General features: G+C 35.0%; 1 protein-coding gene across 1 annotated transcript in view; it reads right to left on the bottom strand.

Moving 5' to 3' along the window:
- ADGRV1 (adhesion G protein-coupled receptor V1) overlaps positions 1–16,758 on the bottom strand; it is a gene marked incomplete at its 5' end in the record, with an annotated part of 265,197 nt that overhangs the window by 176,053 nt on the left and 72,386 nt on the right. The window contains 11 exons of the mRNA XM_081318856.1: positions 382–489; positions 2,305–2,451; positions 2,906–3,072; positions 4,106–4,230; positions 5,385–5,560; positions 7,321–7,583; positions 9,368–9,509; positions 9,927–10,065; positions 12,316–12,394; positions 13,295–13,388; positions 13,919–14,061. Coding sequence (XP_081174982.1) covers positions 382–489; positions 2,305–2,451; positions 2,906–3,072; positions 4,106–4,230; positions 5,385–5,560; positions 7,321–7,583; positions 9,368–9,509; positions 9,927–10,065; positions 12,316–12,394; positions 13,295–13,388; positions 13,919–14,061 — 1,583 coding nt within the window. The remainder of the gene's footprint in view (positions 1–381; positions 490–2,304; positions 2,452–2,905; positions 3,073–4,105; positions 4,231–5,384; positions 5,561–7,320; positions 7,584–9,367; positions 9,510–9,926; positions 10,066–12,315; positions 12,395–13,294; positions 13,389–13,918; positions 14,062–16,758) is intronic.

Genomic DNA, 16,758 nt, shown 5'->3' with positions numbered 1-16,758 from the left:
GCAATAATTGCTTATCACTTCAGCTGATTAATCAGTAACCATCATTTTGAACACAGAACAGTAATTTGCAGATATGAATGCAAAAACATGTCCTGAAGAAGGACGTAGAAGCAGCCAGGTACATATTTATGTAGGTGGGATTCACGTTGCATTTATTAATGTACAATAGAAACATAACAGTAGAAAAAAGTCTAAATTTCAAATATTTCCAGTGATCATATGATTCAAATATATACGTATGAATTTGCTGCCTGATTTGTATTCATACCCTTAAAGAATTCACAAGGCTGTGTAGATTCTGAACATGTTACTAGATAATATGTTACTAGGTGAATATACAAACAAGGCCAATACAGGAAATAAAATGAAGATAGTCCTAACCTGGGCAGACTTGGATTCTGGTCTACAACTTGCAATAATCAGATAATGGCTTTGGTTCAAATTGAAATATTTTATATCACTGGTGGCTGGCACAACTATAGACTGTACCTGAAAAAAAGAAAAGGAAATACAATAACATGTATCTAATACAACCTTTAAAATATATCTCACTTCTTTTACTATAGCAATGCAGCTTATGGCAAAATTATGTAAATAAAATGAACATCTTAACATCGAGCACTGTAACTTCAAAATTTGTCTCCGAGTTTTTTAGTATTTCCTTATAAGTGTTAGGAGCTGCATTATAGGCATGGTAATCCGTAACTTACATAACATTTAAGAATGAATCTGGGATAGTTAAGTGATTTATGATAGATATCAAGCTGACTCGATGATGATGAAAGTATCCCAATTATGTGTTTATGAGGACATGGTTTAAAAATCTAGGTACAGAAATGTTATGTCTGAAGACTTAAGTTCTAAATTAATTTTTACTGTCCTTTTGTTTTCCTGCCCTTCCAGCTTCCCATGATGGTTTGTTGATGATACCTGGCCTGGTTCCTTATTTCCTGCCTTGCTAACTTTATGCCTCACACTGAGCATCAATACACAATTTCTCTCATGCTTAGGTTTTCTATGACTTGGAGCTTTATTTTTGCGACCTTGTGGTCTTTCTTGACTGACTATATTCATTTCCCACAAATATATATCCTCCCTCTGAACAGTTATAAAAATATTCATTCTTCTTGCCTGATTCTTCCAAAAATTAGGTTCCTTGCATACTTTGGCTTTTCCCTTGGAATTACTTTAAAAGCTGTTCTGTGATACTTTTGATATTACACAAGACTAGTCTGATGCCATCATGATTAAAATGCACTCCGTATTTTTATATAGAACTGGCTTATCTGAAAATGAATTCCAACTCTGAGGGAGATGGGTGGTTAAGAAAGATGAAGTATAATAAATAAATTCCCAATCACTCAAATATCTAATCCCCCTCTTGTTATTTCCACTGTCACATTCATTCCTCATCTTGCTGTCAAATTCACAAGGATACTTAACATTTTAGTCTTTTTATTTATTATTTTTAGATAGCATTCTAAAGTGTGTTTCACACTTTAGAACGCTATCTAAGGTTGGGTTTTGCAGAGTGAATCTCAGGCCTATTTCTACAGTTTTTCTGAAAATAATTAGTGAGATCACTTTAGGTCTGCTGCCTTCTGGCTTTTCACTAAACCTACTCATTGGTTCTAAGATTGAAATAACTTTGTTACACTATTGCCACTCCAGACTGAGAAAATATTTGTACTTTTTGGAAGATTTTGCAGAACAAAGTTATTTTTCCCCTAGGACTAAATTCATCTTATATTTTTTTGAAGAAATTCTAGCATTCAATTAATTGTGCACAAATGGTATTTAGCTTTATTTTATTTATTTTATTTATTTATTTTAATCCCATTTATATCCCGCCCTTCTCCGAAGACTCAGGGCGGCTTACAATTTAAGCACAAACCAATGTGCTTAGCAATAGCCTTCATTCTATGTATATGCCTGCTTATTAGGGCTTTCCCCCCCAAGCGGCATTATTACAAAGTCAGCTTAATTGCCCCCAACAATCTGGGTCCTCATTTTACCTACCTCGGAAAGATGGAAGGCTGAGTCAACCTTGAGCCTGGTGGGATGCGAACCTGCACTAATTGCAGGCAGCTGGTGTTACTTAAGGAGGCATTAGCTCACTGCTCCACCAAGGCTTTGCCTCAAACAGATGCTCAACTCATGCATACTGTACCATGGTTTACAAACAAGTATTTATAATTTTTCTGATATTGCCAGCTTTGATATTATCAGGGAGCAGAATTTTCAATTCAAGTATGTGAGTTGTAAAAAAGTTGAAAGGAAGTTTGGATAATGAAACAATATTACCTCTAGCAGCTGAAATCCAGAGGTAAATAGGAACACAGTGTTGTTAGAAGGTCTATCTTCTTTTATTCCACCATGAGTAATTATTAAATAGGAGGAGCCGTTGATTTGAAATGCTGTACAACGATGAGGATTCTCAATACTGAATTCCTAAGCCAAAAAGTAAACCAATAGCTTTTGTTACTATTCAATTAATAAAATCCATGAATTATTTTAAGAAAATATTTTTTAACATTTCTCTCTATTGAAATGAGATTTATAGGTAGCCCTCCTTTAGTGATTCCTCAATTAGCAACTGTTCAAAGTTATGACCGTGATGAAAAAACAACTTTACAATCAACCCTCACATTATAACCTTTGCAAGTCTGTAAAGCAAAGGAAAGCTGAAGAACATAAGCATGACCATGGTTTCAATTAGCAACCATTTCACTTAATAACTGAATTGCTGTTTCTAATTGTGGCTTTTAAACAAGGTCTATCTGTGTATCATATAGTCTGAAACAAGGCAGGTAGAAAGTATGAAAAAGGGTTCAATTTGTACATTGTGGGTCAAAGCAATGATCCAATATTCTTAGATGTCAGTTTAATTTTTTACAGTATTTACCTCAACAGGAACAAAAACTCCACGCCATTGATATATTGAAGACTTTACAGCTGGATTTGTTCTCAACAATAAACCATATAAAAAGTCTCCTTCCATAAAGAAACACCAGCTAGATATTGATTCTTCCTCAAAACTTTGTAAAACGGCAAGTACACTTAACCCACCCTCTGTAGTTAAAAGAAAATTAATGCTATTAACAATACATATTGGCATAAAACAAAGAAAGTCCATATTGCTAGCTGACCAATGGCTTCATCCCAAATGACCATGAGCTGTTAAAACCAGGGCTTTTTTTCTCATAGAACGCTCAGAACGGAGTTCCGGCACCTTTTTTGGATGGAACCTTGTATGACATGTGTGAGTTCCGGCACCTTTTTCTTTTACAAAAAAGCACTGGTTAAAACTGTATTACCTAGAAGAAAAAAAGGCAAATAGGATCAAGTCTACAGGTAGCTGCTTATCAAACCATTCCAGAACCTTGGGAACAATTCAGGACAATCCAACAAAACCACTAGACTCTCACTGCTGTACCTTCCCATTGAAAATTTTACTCCAGTTGCCCACAGGGAGAACACCAAAACAATAAACAACTGGCACCTATCCTTGTTCTTCCCTGATCATATTGTAACTACAAAAAAAAAAGGAAGGGAAGAAAAAACCCTTAAGAAGTCACATTTTGGGGAAGAAAGGGATCAGGTAAAATGAAATTAAGGGAACCAAACGGACACTTCCAATGGGAAACTACTTGATTTACAGCACACACAAAAAACAGCACAGACTTCTTGGATTTTTTTCTAGAGGGAAAGCTAACCCAGTGGCTAATTGATTCAGCTTCCAAGGCTTACATATGTTTCGGGATGCTATGAGATCAACACAGAATCCCAGAACATATATAAGCCACAAAAAGGCACAAAGTCAACCTTGGATGGATACAGTCATTGTCTATAGAAGGGGCATTAGTTCTCTGTGATTACTTTATTGTATTGCCCTGTACACCGCCCTGAGTCCTTCGGGAGAAGGGCGGTATAGAAATTAAATTATTGTTGTTGTTATTATTATTATTATTATTATTATTATTATTATTACTACTACTACTACTACTACTACTACTACTACTACTACTACTACTACTACTACTACAATGCATGAGTTATAAAAACCGGTCCTCTATAACCTATCAAAACCCATGAATTGACTTACTTATCCCAAATGCAGAATCAGGTCGTGTTTCCCATTCCACACTCACTGATGTATTGAGTCCATTGCTCCGAGATATTTTCAAGTAGACTGCAGTGTTTGCTTCCTCAACTATAATAGAATTTGTCCTAAGAATTATGGAAGATTTAACAAAGTATATAAATAGTGATCCTTTTTCAGATTCATTTCTCCAAGTGCTATACAACTAAGTAAATGATAAAATAAAAATACAAGGAAGGTGTTCTATCGGCATACTGATTGTAAATAAGCTGTTTTTCAGCACATGTAAAATCTGACATATTGATGTTAAAATAGCAGACTTTTTCATAGTAGTTTTGAGAGTAGATACTACGTATAATGTAAATATTCTATAAATTATAGCAACATATTTAGAAATGTAACCTGTGGTTCTTTAAAATTTTCATGGTGTATTCAAAAGATACCACTGTACATATTTACTTAGAAATAAATGTCACTGGCTTGGGTGAATACAGAACAGATTGTGCAAAAACATCTGGAGAGTGCTTTGTCAACTGAGTGGAGCACTGATGGAGTCAGGCCAGTTCAAGGGCCTCACAACTTTGTCTCTGGCCGTGCATGTGCCCAGATAGTTCTTCCAGGACTGTTGCTGTACTGATCATAAGTCATCCTAAAAGCTGTGTTACCCTGTGCATTCATACACAGTCAGTTCAAGTGGGAGCCTCAAAATCAGTTAAGCCATTTAGAAGACATGGCATTCATCACTCTTGAGAAGTAGTTTGCTTTGTTTGCAGCACAAGGCAACCTTCAGAATGGTTTTGCACATTTCTAGTTTGGGCTGCTTATCGTTTGCCATGGGATCCAAGGAAAGCAAAACAGAGAAGTACACAGATTTATTTTAATAGAACTGGCACAGTACCATATTCCATCAACAATAAAACAGTTTAGACCAGGAATAAAAACTGAAGCTAGAAAATGTTAATGAAATCTCCAAATGTCTACTGTTAAGGAAAAGATGGTCAATATATAGAAGCATTTAAATGTATAACTATTATTTAATGTATTTAAAATATTTGTATACTCTCTCCCATTAAAATATATTGATAATAAGTAATGAAAAAATTACTATCAACATTTATGGTGGCTATTTATCTTCTTTATGACATTTTTATATATCTATAACTCTGACATTTGCCTTTTTCTGTGTTATAAATATCAAGAAATTTAAGTAGACTAAAGACTAAAGTATGTTAACTTTTATATATAACTATCAAATTAATTTCTGACCTAACACAAAAGTTACCTTTCTGTAACTGGAAAGATACTGAAAAGTCCCAAGGGGGCTTGATTTTGCAACACTGTGATCAGCGTTTCAGTTCTTGCACCCAATCTGGCTCCACCAGTTGGATTGAACAGTGTAACAATGAAATGTTCATCCATTTCTGGTTCAGCATCCAGGATGGCACTAATATGCAGATTCTGAATAAAAAGCAACATATTAGTATCAAAACCTTGGATATCAGTATAATTGCATTAAGACATGGAATGAAATCAAGGAGGACATGTTAGGATGGAAGAAACTGTCATTGTTGGGGACAATTTATTTTTAATCGCAATTTTATTAAAAATTACTATTACAAAAATAAAAACTAATACAAACTAAATAAAATAAAATGAAAATAAATATATAAAGAAATTACTTCCAATAACTTGATGTCTTTTGATTTTTTTGCCACATTTTTTTTCAAAGCTTTCACAAAGCTCTTTTGTAAATCCAATATCAGAAAAAATATCCAGGTCATTCCATTAATTTATTATTTGTATATCTCTTTAACTTATTAATACATCAGGAAAAAACAACAGGTAAAGAAAAATTGTTAACTTATCAAGAGTTGTTTAACAGGAACATAGTGAATATAAAATGAAATCAAAAAAGCAATTGGCTGCAGAGGGATTTAGTTGTCAATTGGGATTTAATTTTCAGTGGTTTTCATATGCATAGTTAATAGGACATTTGGAACCGAGCAGCAAAAGACAGAATATGAACTATGTACAAATGATGAAAATGTAATTCCTAAAATTACTAAAACTTTTATTGAAATTTGAAATGGAAGAAGTACAAGAAGAACATGTGAAAGATGGTAGAATAAAATTGGTTAAAAACTGTGGACACAATATACTGATGGAACAATGAGAAAATATGTATTTAAAAGCATTGAAATTTACCAATAAATAAGAATATTTGTAGTTCAGGGTTGAAATGATGGGTCCTTAGTGCTCTCTGAGTTTGGTTGTTTTCTTGTAGATCAGACATGTCAAACTCGCGATGTCATGTGACATCACACAACATATCGGAATGGTTTTGCCATTGCTGGCAATGGGGAGGGTGCGGCTTCCGGATGACATGTCTGGCCTGCAGGGCGGCAGTTTGACACCCCTGTTGTAGATGCTTCATTACCCAAACCAGATGACATCATCATGCACTGATGATGTTACCTAGGTTGGGTAAAGAAATGTCTGCAACAAAAACAACCAAGCTCAGAGAACACCAAGGACCCCATATTGAAATTTACATTATATTATAACCTAAAAAAAATTTATTCTTCAAAATATTATATTTAAAATCAAGTATCAAAATCTTGAATCAGTTATAATCAGCAATGAAACACTACAACAGACATGTTAAACTCGCGATGTCACATGACGTCGCACAACATATCGGAGCCTTTTCACCATTGCCAGCAATGTGGTGGGTGCGGCATCCAAAAGATGCATCTGGCCTGTGGGCTGGCAGTTTGACACCTCTGCTGTACAATAATTTCACAACTCCTAAGTAATTACAAATATTCTTAATAAGCACTATTATTCTAAAACAGAAGCATATAAATATCATATTTTCCATCTATTTGTAGTAACTCATCAGAACCTACCAAATAAGATGTCCAACAAAGCGTATGTATTTTCAAAAATAATTGATGTTGAAATAAATATTTCCAAATAAACATGTACTGCGATGTCAGCCAAAAAAACTTTGTTTTTGAAAGGGCAAAATATTTGAATATCTAAATCTCTTCTGCCTACAATCCAAATCAATACAATCATCCTGTGCAATTCGTAAATTAGTTCTTAAGGCAAGTAGTACAATGTACATGTTTATTGATGTAAACCAATTTATGTATTTTATTTCTTAAATAAACAATATTTTTTATGTTTTGTAGAAACTACTTGTTGTATGTTACCTTGACTCTTATTCCCTCTTCTAGAACAATATAACCCTGTGATGGAGTCAAATCTACTGATGCTTCAGAAGAATTTATCTCTTGCACTATGTATTGGACAGTCACTATTCCAAATATTCCTTGAGGAGGTTCTCTGATAATATTCAGTATTGCAACACTTTCCATTAGATGAAGTGCTGTCTGTTCCCTTAGGAGAAAATGTTCACTATTGTTGAAGGACAAAACTCCATGACCGTCATCATTGGCCAGAATAGTAATTGTTGCTTTGAACAGATAATAAAAGAAATGATCACCTTAATACATAACATATTCATTAGGAAATACTTCTATATAATTTAATACATGACACTATTATCAATATTGGTATCTAAATTCAGGTACAGTATATATCTGAGATTTTTCTTAGTATAAATTTGTGGAAGATAACAAAGTTTATTAAGATTATAAATAATTATAATAACAATAAATTAAGACTTCTATTTCTAATACCTACAAGGAAAATTTGTGCTCCAGTTTTGTTTTGCAAGGTTTGAAAAACATAGTCCTGAAGAACAACTAAAATTCAGCATTTCAAAGCTACATCAAACAAGAAAAAACTCTCATAATAAATATAAATGTTATTCTACTGATCCCATTATTTTTGTTTAAATATGAAATCTACATAGTTTTCTGCATTAAGAACTATAAAGTGAAAATAATGTTTTAAAAGTGTCAGAAGGTTTCATATTGTCCTGTTATATTGTCTTATCTTCAATACTGAAAAGAACTGAAAACTTTTAGCAACACACCTTACCAAAAAATAAAAATAAAAAAAATTGCACAACAATATAGGTAATTGCAAAACAATACGGCAGACTGCCAACCGATCATTGCTAACTATTAGTAATTTAGGGAATTATGTAAATTGCTTATGACTATAAAGAATAAATAAGGGATGCGGTGGCTCAGTGGGTTAGGACGCTGAGCTTGTCGATCAGAAGGTCGGCAGTTTGGCGGGTTGAATCCCGAGTGCCGCATAACAGAGTGAGCGCCTGTTACTTGTCCCAGCTTCTGCCAACCTAGCAGTTCGAAAGCACGTAAAAATGCAAGTAGAAAAATAGGGACCACTACGGTGGGAAGGTAACAGCGTTCCGTGTGCCTTTGGTGTCTAGTCATGCCGGCCACATGACCACGGACAAGCGCTGGCTCTTCGGCTTTGAAATGGAGATGAGCACCGGCCCCTACAGTTGGAAATGACTAGCACACATGTGCGGGGGAACCTTTACCTTTTTTACCTTTATAAAGAATAATGCACAAGTATCCACTGTTATTAATAATAAGTTGGCATATTCATTTACTCTTTCATTCATTCAATTCACCCACGTGATTCTCAGTGGTTCACAGACTTAAAAATAGAAAACAATAGTTAGAAATAAACAACCAAAATAAAACCATTAAAAACCAAATAAAACAATTAAAACTTTTAACAGGAGAGGGCTGTCAACAGTCACTAACAATACAGCTGGCTAATTGATTCAATACCACCACTGGTCTCCAGGCATAATGACAGAACCATGTCTTGAGAACCTTCCAAAATGCCAGCAAGATCAGCCTAACCTTGAGGGACGGTGGACGGTGGGGTGGGATGATGTTCTCAAGGGCAGGTGCTGTGGCAGAAAAGGCTCTCCGCCTGGGCCCTGTCAGATGATGTGTTTTGTGGACAGGATCTCATGTACCTCATGCCAGCCTTGACTGGATGAGTAGATGTAACTGGGGAAAGGTGGTCCCTCAAATAACTAGCACATTGCCATGGTGGCTTTATAGGTCATCATCAGTACCTTGAATAGAACATGGATAGTGTAGCTCACATAATAGAGGTTTTACCTATTCTGACTAAGGAACACACTTTACACCCCTTGTAGCTTCCAGATGCTTTCAACAGACAGCTGCATGTAGAACATGCTATCATATAGTAATCTATTCTGGAGGTGACCTGGGCATGAGTAACTGAGAATAGAACCAAGGCAATCACAAAATAAAATACCAATTCCAAATTCATTAATTTTACCTGTTGTATTTTCTCCCAATTCTAATCCAAGAGATGGATTTGTTAAAATTAGTTGGAATCTCTCATCTCTTTCAGGAATCTCATCATCAAAAATTTGAACCTCAATATATTTATATCTTTCTCCATCAGTAAAACAAAGAGTCTATAATGAAACATATTGTAAATGTGTTTAAATAATATGTTGAAAAGCAATGCATAAAAATGTACAGAGAAATGTAATTTTTTGTGACTTTTACAAAGGATCTACAGAAATATTTGAAAAAGTACAAATCATCTTAAAATGATAAAATACGTGCAATAAACATAAAAGAGTTACATATCCCAACATCTAACTTTCTTTGGAAGTTTAAAGACCTATGCAAGTGCATAGTGTATTTATAAACAAAGTGTCATGCTGATGTTTTTTTAAATTGAAAAACTTATTATTGAAGAAATGGGATGAACTTTGAAGCTTTCCACAGTCCTAATGTTCAGGGTACAATTGCTTACACTTTTCCCTGAAACAAAGCATCCATTTTATATTATGAAAAAATGGTTTTCTATGATGGTTTGTTCTTACCCTTGAAGAAAGATTAAAGTCCAGTCCCTGATATGCTTCCAGATTCTGAGCATACAAGAATAAGGACACATTACCATACAATCCTCGGTCCCGGAATATCACTAATGTTAAGTTTACATTTACTTCATTTACATCAAACCTGAAGGGAAAAAAAAAGAAAAGTTACCTATGATTTCTTTATTTAAATATTTATAGGCTAGCTTATCAAATAGCTCTTGGTGGCTTAAAACAAATGAACGTCCAAAATAAAAGCAAAACATTAATCTATCAAAAGCAAGATAGAATCCCTGATTCTTTAATTACCACAATCCTATCATTTACCATATGCAAAGGCAATCTGGAAAAAAATATTTTATTACTTTTCAAAATGACACTAAGTAAATTTAAGTACAGAAGGTGTAATTTTAACTCAGAGGAACAGCTGTTGAGGCTGAGAGGGTAATGACCAAGAAAGCTTGTATTTGGACTCCCACCCTTTTAGCATCTGAGGTGCAATCATCTACAGCATCCCTTCTCTGTCTACATGCGTCAAGCAGATGGATTCTACTTGGGCCATTATCCTGGAAGTAGGAAATATCTAAGTTACAAAGCGTTTCAGAGGTGACAAGGAACACTTTGAATTGGACCCAAAAAATCTACAGGTACTTAATGAAGCTGACACTAGATTGGCATTATCCTGCTGTAGCATCTTCTACCATTCAAAGGAGTGGGGGTGGCTGAATTGTGCACAAGTTTTATCTTTAAGAGCAACTCTATACAGAATGAACTGTAGTCCTCCAAATGTGAGTGATAAAAGAATGAGTTACTGTATTGCTGGTAAAATCCTCCAGGAAAGATAGTACAACCACTATCCCCTGAATGGACTAAAAAATTGGAAAACTCTTTAATAGACAAAAGAGGTTTTTTTTCTTTCCTTCCTACATTCCCACTCAACTGACCTAAATTTGACTGGAAGAATTCCAGACTTTTACAGCACATTTAAGCGGCCTGGAGAGTGATGCAAGACAGAAAATTTCAGACACCAGGATTGGTGGGTGGACCCAACTAAATAAAAGCATACTTTTCAAAGGCTGACCTGGACTGACAGGGATTTTAATTATGTTTTTAATTTTTAACTTATTTTAATTTTTAATTTTAATTTATTCTACTGGGGCCATTAATTTAAATTTTTTTAAACTTCTGTATTATTGTATTTTATTGTTGTTAGCCGCGCTGAGTCCTTCGGGAGATAGGGCGGCATATAAGTCCCAATAATAAATAAATAAATAAATAATGTTTGGACACTCATGATTACTCATGGAGCTCCATTTCCATCTGTCCTGTTTGCCATCGTTCACTCCCTAGAGACTAAAATAGACGTTCTGAAGCCTGAGAGCTTGAGCTGGCCACGAACAAGGAATGTATATTGTAGGTGGTGACCCTTTGAGAGCTGTATGCAACAAAATCTCATTTTTATGTATGCTGATTGGTGTACATTCAAAGTGACAATAAAGTTATTGTTGTTGTTATTATGCCAGGAGCTTGGTACATTATACTAAGTATTTGTTTATCTTGGTGCACCTGTGTGAGGACTTTTCTTTTTCTACTCATGGTCTAAGATATGTGACTCAGTCTGCTATTATTCTTCTGCTAGAAGTGGGTGATTACTTGCTCCCCAAATCACAAGCCTATCATCCAGCAGGTTCTGCCCTTTGTGACCTTCATTTCCAAATACAGTATCTGGCAGCCTGCTGTCTCCAGAGTTCCAAGGTCAGAATTTGTCAAGTCCTGCTACTTTAATTTATAATCTGATTCATCAGACATGCTCATAACATGCATCCTATTTCAAACGTTGTTAGTGTTAACATTTTCATGACCTTTTTTCCCCCCTATTTATCTCCTGAAAGTCATCACCACCGTTTCACTAAGGTGTCTTGATGGCTATTCTATAGTATTTTCTACACCTTTCTCAACTGGATGTTGCCCAGTATTTGGTGACTTTCACCCACAGATCTGTTTAAAACTACTCTGCCACCTTTTTACTGGAATGGACCAGCAGCCTGGTTCCATTTTGGTTCAAGTAGCATTCCTTTTTCTTCTACAGATTGTTCTCAATATTTAATAAATATTTAATAAATATTTAATAAAACCTTCTAATTCATGCCACCATCTTATCTACACTTTGAGATCCTTGAAACCACCTATATCACTTAAATGTAGATTAGGTACATTTCTGATAATGATACCTTGGCTGTCCTGGACTACTGAGAGCCCATATTTTGTTTCCAGGAATGGCTGACTACATTTCCTACTGTCTTTAGTGCCAGCATGATTCACGTCATGAAAGATTTCAGCTGAGCAAACTAACAATTGAAAAAAATGAAACAAGTGAACTGAAAATTAAGCTTACCTTGTATTTTGCCAATTTATTACTCCTCTTGCTCCATCATTAGTATCAATAATTATCTGTGCTGTTAAACCATCCATGTCTAAAAATAACAAGAAAAATATTTTATATAGTACTGTAGATCTATACATAAATGCTTAGAAGTATAAATTATGTATTAACGTATGTATAATATTAATTAACTATCATTCTCTCCAAATGCTTCTGGGAAAAAGTAGAATATTAATGAATAATTACTTACTATTCTAATATAATCCAACTATTCCTAAATATTCTCTGTGCTATCAGTCATAAACACATCTTAAACCTATTGGCACATTTTTTCTATTTATTTTTCAACTTGTAGTGAATTAACCTAATCAGTTCTACACAAATGCAAAATAAAGATCAAATTGAAAATATTAGAATATATATTGTTTTAGCACCAGTAACAGGAAATATGATGTGTTTTGGAAATGGTGAACCAAACCAAAAATAATATACCAGCCTAAGGTTCATGAGGAATTCTAAGTTACAATTTTGAAGCCTGAAGCAAATTTTGAGGTTTTCTTTATTTTTCCAAGCGTTTATATTACCTGATATTTGTAGAAAATGTGAATAAGATATGTGCTAATGCTTTACATGCCATTTTTAAATATAAAGTAACCACTGGTTGATTTAATAGTTGTCCTACTGTAGAACAGCAGTGTGGGACCACACATCATCACACTCTTCCTCTACAATAAGCAAGATTTACTATTGTAAGTAATACAAACAGGTTCTTATTCTATGTGAATTTGACTAATTAAATTTACTTATGAAACGTCATTGACAAGTCTATTCTGTTAGTTTTATTTTTTTAGAACAACATATTGTGAAAGCTTGCTAATAAGAGTAACAGATATTTTTATATATATTAACACTGGTACAAAATATTTTAAAAATGTACAAATTTAATAGAGATATATAAAGAAATCATGATGGAAAGTTGTAATATTTCTACCAAGTCTGGGAGGAAAAGATGTCAAAGGATATGTGACAAGTTTCACAGATGTTAGATTAATAAAAAAATATTCTTGCATTTCTGGAATATCATCCTGTAAAACAAAAACACAACACATACTCATGTTATAGTCCACTTGAAAATTATTTCTAAATTAGCATAACTTTGCACTTAAAACATCTATTATGCACCGTGTGTAACTACCATCCTCAGTCCTAATGGAATTACTAGGCCTTACAAATTTTCCTGTTATGCATGTCAAATGAAATATTACAACTTTTCAAATAATATAATACTAGCCAGGCTTGTTTCCAACCACAAGATTTACTACAAGTAATGTAATCAGGAAATGAAATAGAAAAAAATATGGAACACTGCATTATTCATTTTAAACATTATAAAATGTGGCAGATGGTAGGGAAACCAGTGTAATGAAACAGATTTATTCCACTTGTATAAATCTAAGTTCTCTTTGTGTGATTAACTGTTCCTCTTGGATTTTTCCATCAACCAAAAGAGCAAAGAATTTCCCCATGAAAATTAGAAATTATGGCCTAAATCCTGCATTCATCAAAATCAAACTCTCTCCTTTTTTTCCCTTTACTGAGTAGAATTACAATTTACCTCTAGAATAGTAATATTTATGGTGGCTGTTGTTACACCTTCTTTCAAAAGAACTGATCCTGATATAGGTATATAATCAACTCCTGGTTCAGCCAATGCCCCAAGAAATCCTGAAATTGTTGTGTAGGTTACATTGACAACACCTGGTAAACATATAGAATTCAGATGTAATTAAAAAATAAGACTATATTTTGTAACAAGTTAAAACATCAGAGAATGATTTGTAAATTATGACATATCTATGCATATCAGAGATGTGAGACATGCAACTGAAAGGGCAGCGTAATGAGCTTCTGTCCAGCATTATAGATACATCTTTGACTTATATCAAGATGCTTCTTTTATTTGTCCATCATACTTGGATTTTGATAATCATATCATGCCCAGTACCCATGCTGATGGAGCATGGTTAATATTCCATACCCACTAGGATGCTTTTTTAATAAAAAAAAAAACTTGGATTTTTCTTTAACAACTTTGTGTATTTTTTCAAACGTTTGCATTTTTCTGAACTTGCTGTTCCTCTTGTTTGCAGAGTTATTATTTGTAATACCAGAGGTGTCTTAGAAAACTACAGCTATTTTGAAGTTTAGCATTTAAAAATGGCTGCTATATTTTGCATCTGCTTTGCACTTTTAATAGTAATGTGAAATCTAGTGATTATGACATAATGATCGCATAAATACATAAATATTGTGGTATAATATACTAAGTACCCCTTCATGGATTACTGCCTTGTCATGGCGAAGGGGCTTGCGTAATTCAATGAAGCTATGAGCTATGCCATGCAGGGCCACCCAAGATGGAAAGGTCATAGCAGAGAGTTCTGACAAAACCTGATCCACTGGAGAAGGAAATGGCAATCCACTCCAGTATCTTTGCCATGAAAACCCTATGGACAGTACCAAAAGGCAAAATGATATGATGCTGGAAGATGAGCCCCTCAGGTCGGAAGGCATCCAATATGCTACTGGGGAAGAGCAGAGGGCTAGTACTAATAGCGCCAGAAAGAATGAAGCGACTGGGCCAAAGCTGAAAGGACGCTCAGCTGTGGATGTGTCTGGTGGTAAAAGGAAAGTCCGATGCTGTAAAGATTTTTTTTCCATAGGAATCTGGAATGTAAGATCCATGAATCAAGGAAAGCTGGACGTGGTCAAACAAGAGATGACAAGACTGAACATCGACATCTTAGGAATCAGCGAACTAAAATGGACAGGAATGGGTGAATTTAATTCAGATGACCATCAGGTATACTACTGCGGGCAAGAATCCCTCAGAAGAAATGGAGTAGCCTTCATAGTCAATAAAAGAGTAGGAAAAGCAATACTGGGATACAATCCTCAAAATGATAGAATGATCTCAGTTCGAATCCAAGGCAAATCATTCAATATCACAGTAGTCCAAGTCTATGCCCCAACCACCAGTGCTGAAGAGGATGAAATTGACCTGTTCTATGAAGCCTTACAGCACCTTATAGAACTAACACCAAAAATGATGTCCTTATCATCATGGTGGATTGGAATGCTAAAGTAGGAAGCCAGAAGATAACCGGAATAACAGGCAAGTTTGGCCTTGGAGTACAAAATGAAGCAGGGCACAGGCTGATAGAATTTTGTCAAGAGAATACGATGGTCATAGCAAACACTCTTTTCCAGCAACCCAAGAGACGGCTCTACACATGGACATCACCAGACGGTCAACATAGAAAGCAGATTGACTATATGCTCTGCAGCCAAAGATGGAGAAGCTCTATATAGTCAGTAAAAACAAGACCAGGAGCTGACTGTGGCTCAGACCATGAGCTTCTCATTGCAAAGTTTAGGCTTAAACTGAAGAAAGTAGGGAAAAGCACTAGGCCACTCAGGTATGAATTAAATCATATCCCTGTTGAATATACAGTAGAGGTGACAAATAGATTTAAGGAATTAGATCTGATAGACAGAGTGCCTGAAGAACTATGGACAGAGGTTCGTAACATTGTGCAAGAGGTAGCAACCAAAACCATCCCAAAGAAAAAGAAATGCAAGAAAGCAAAATGGCTGTCTGAGGAAGCTTTGCAAATAGCTGAGGAAAGGAGGGAAGCGAAAAGCAAGGGAGAAAAGAAAGATACGCCTAATTGAATGCAGAATTCCAGAGAATAGTTAGAAGAGATAAGAATGCCTTCTTAAATGAACAGTGCAAAGAAATAGAAGAAAACAATAGAATGGGGAGGACCAGAGATCTTTTCAAGAAAATTGGAGAGATGAAGGGAACGTTTCATGCAAAAATGGGCATGATAAAGGACCAAAATGGCAGGGACCTAACAGAGGCAGAAGAGATTAAGAAGAGGTGGAAAAATTACACAGAAGAACTGTACAAGAATGAGCTTAACGTCCCTGACAATCACAATGAGGTGGTCACTGACCTCAAGCCAGACAACCTAAAGTGGCCACAGGATTGGAAAAGATCAGTTTAAATTCCAATTCCAAAGAAAGGCAGTGCCAAAGAATGTTCAAACTATCGCACCATTGCACTCATTTCTCATGCTAGTAAAGTTATGCTTAAAATCCTACAAGCTAGACTCCAGCAGTATGTGGATCGAGAACTACCAGAAATACAGCAGGATTTCGAAGAGGCAGAGGAACTAGAGATCAAATTGCCAACATACGCTGGATCATGGAGAAAGCTAGGGAGTTTCAGAAAAACATCTACTTCTGTTTCATTGACTATGCTAAAGCCTTTGATTGTGTGGATCATAACAAACTGTGGCAAGTTCTTAAAGAGATGGGCGTACCAGACCATCTTATTTGTCTCTTGAGAAACCTATATGTGGGCCAAGAAGCAACAGTGAGAACAGGACA

The sequence above is a fragment of the Vipera berus genome (assembly GCF_964194415.1).
Source record: "Vipera berus genome assembly, chromosome: 2".
Taxonomy (NCBI): Eukaryota; Metazoa; Chordata; class Lepidosauria; order Squamata; family Viperidae; genus Vipera; species Vipera berus.
Note: the sequence above shows the minus strand (reverse complement) of the source record. Positions and strands in the feature narration are given on the sequence as shown.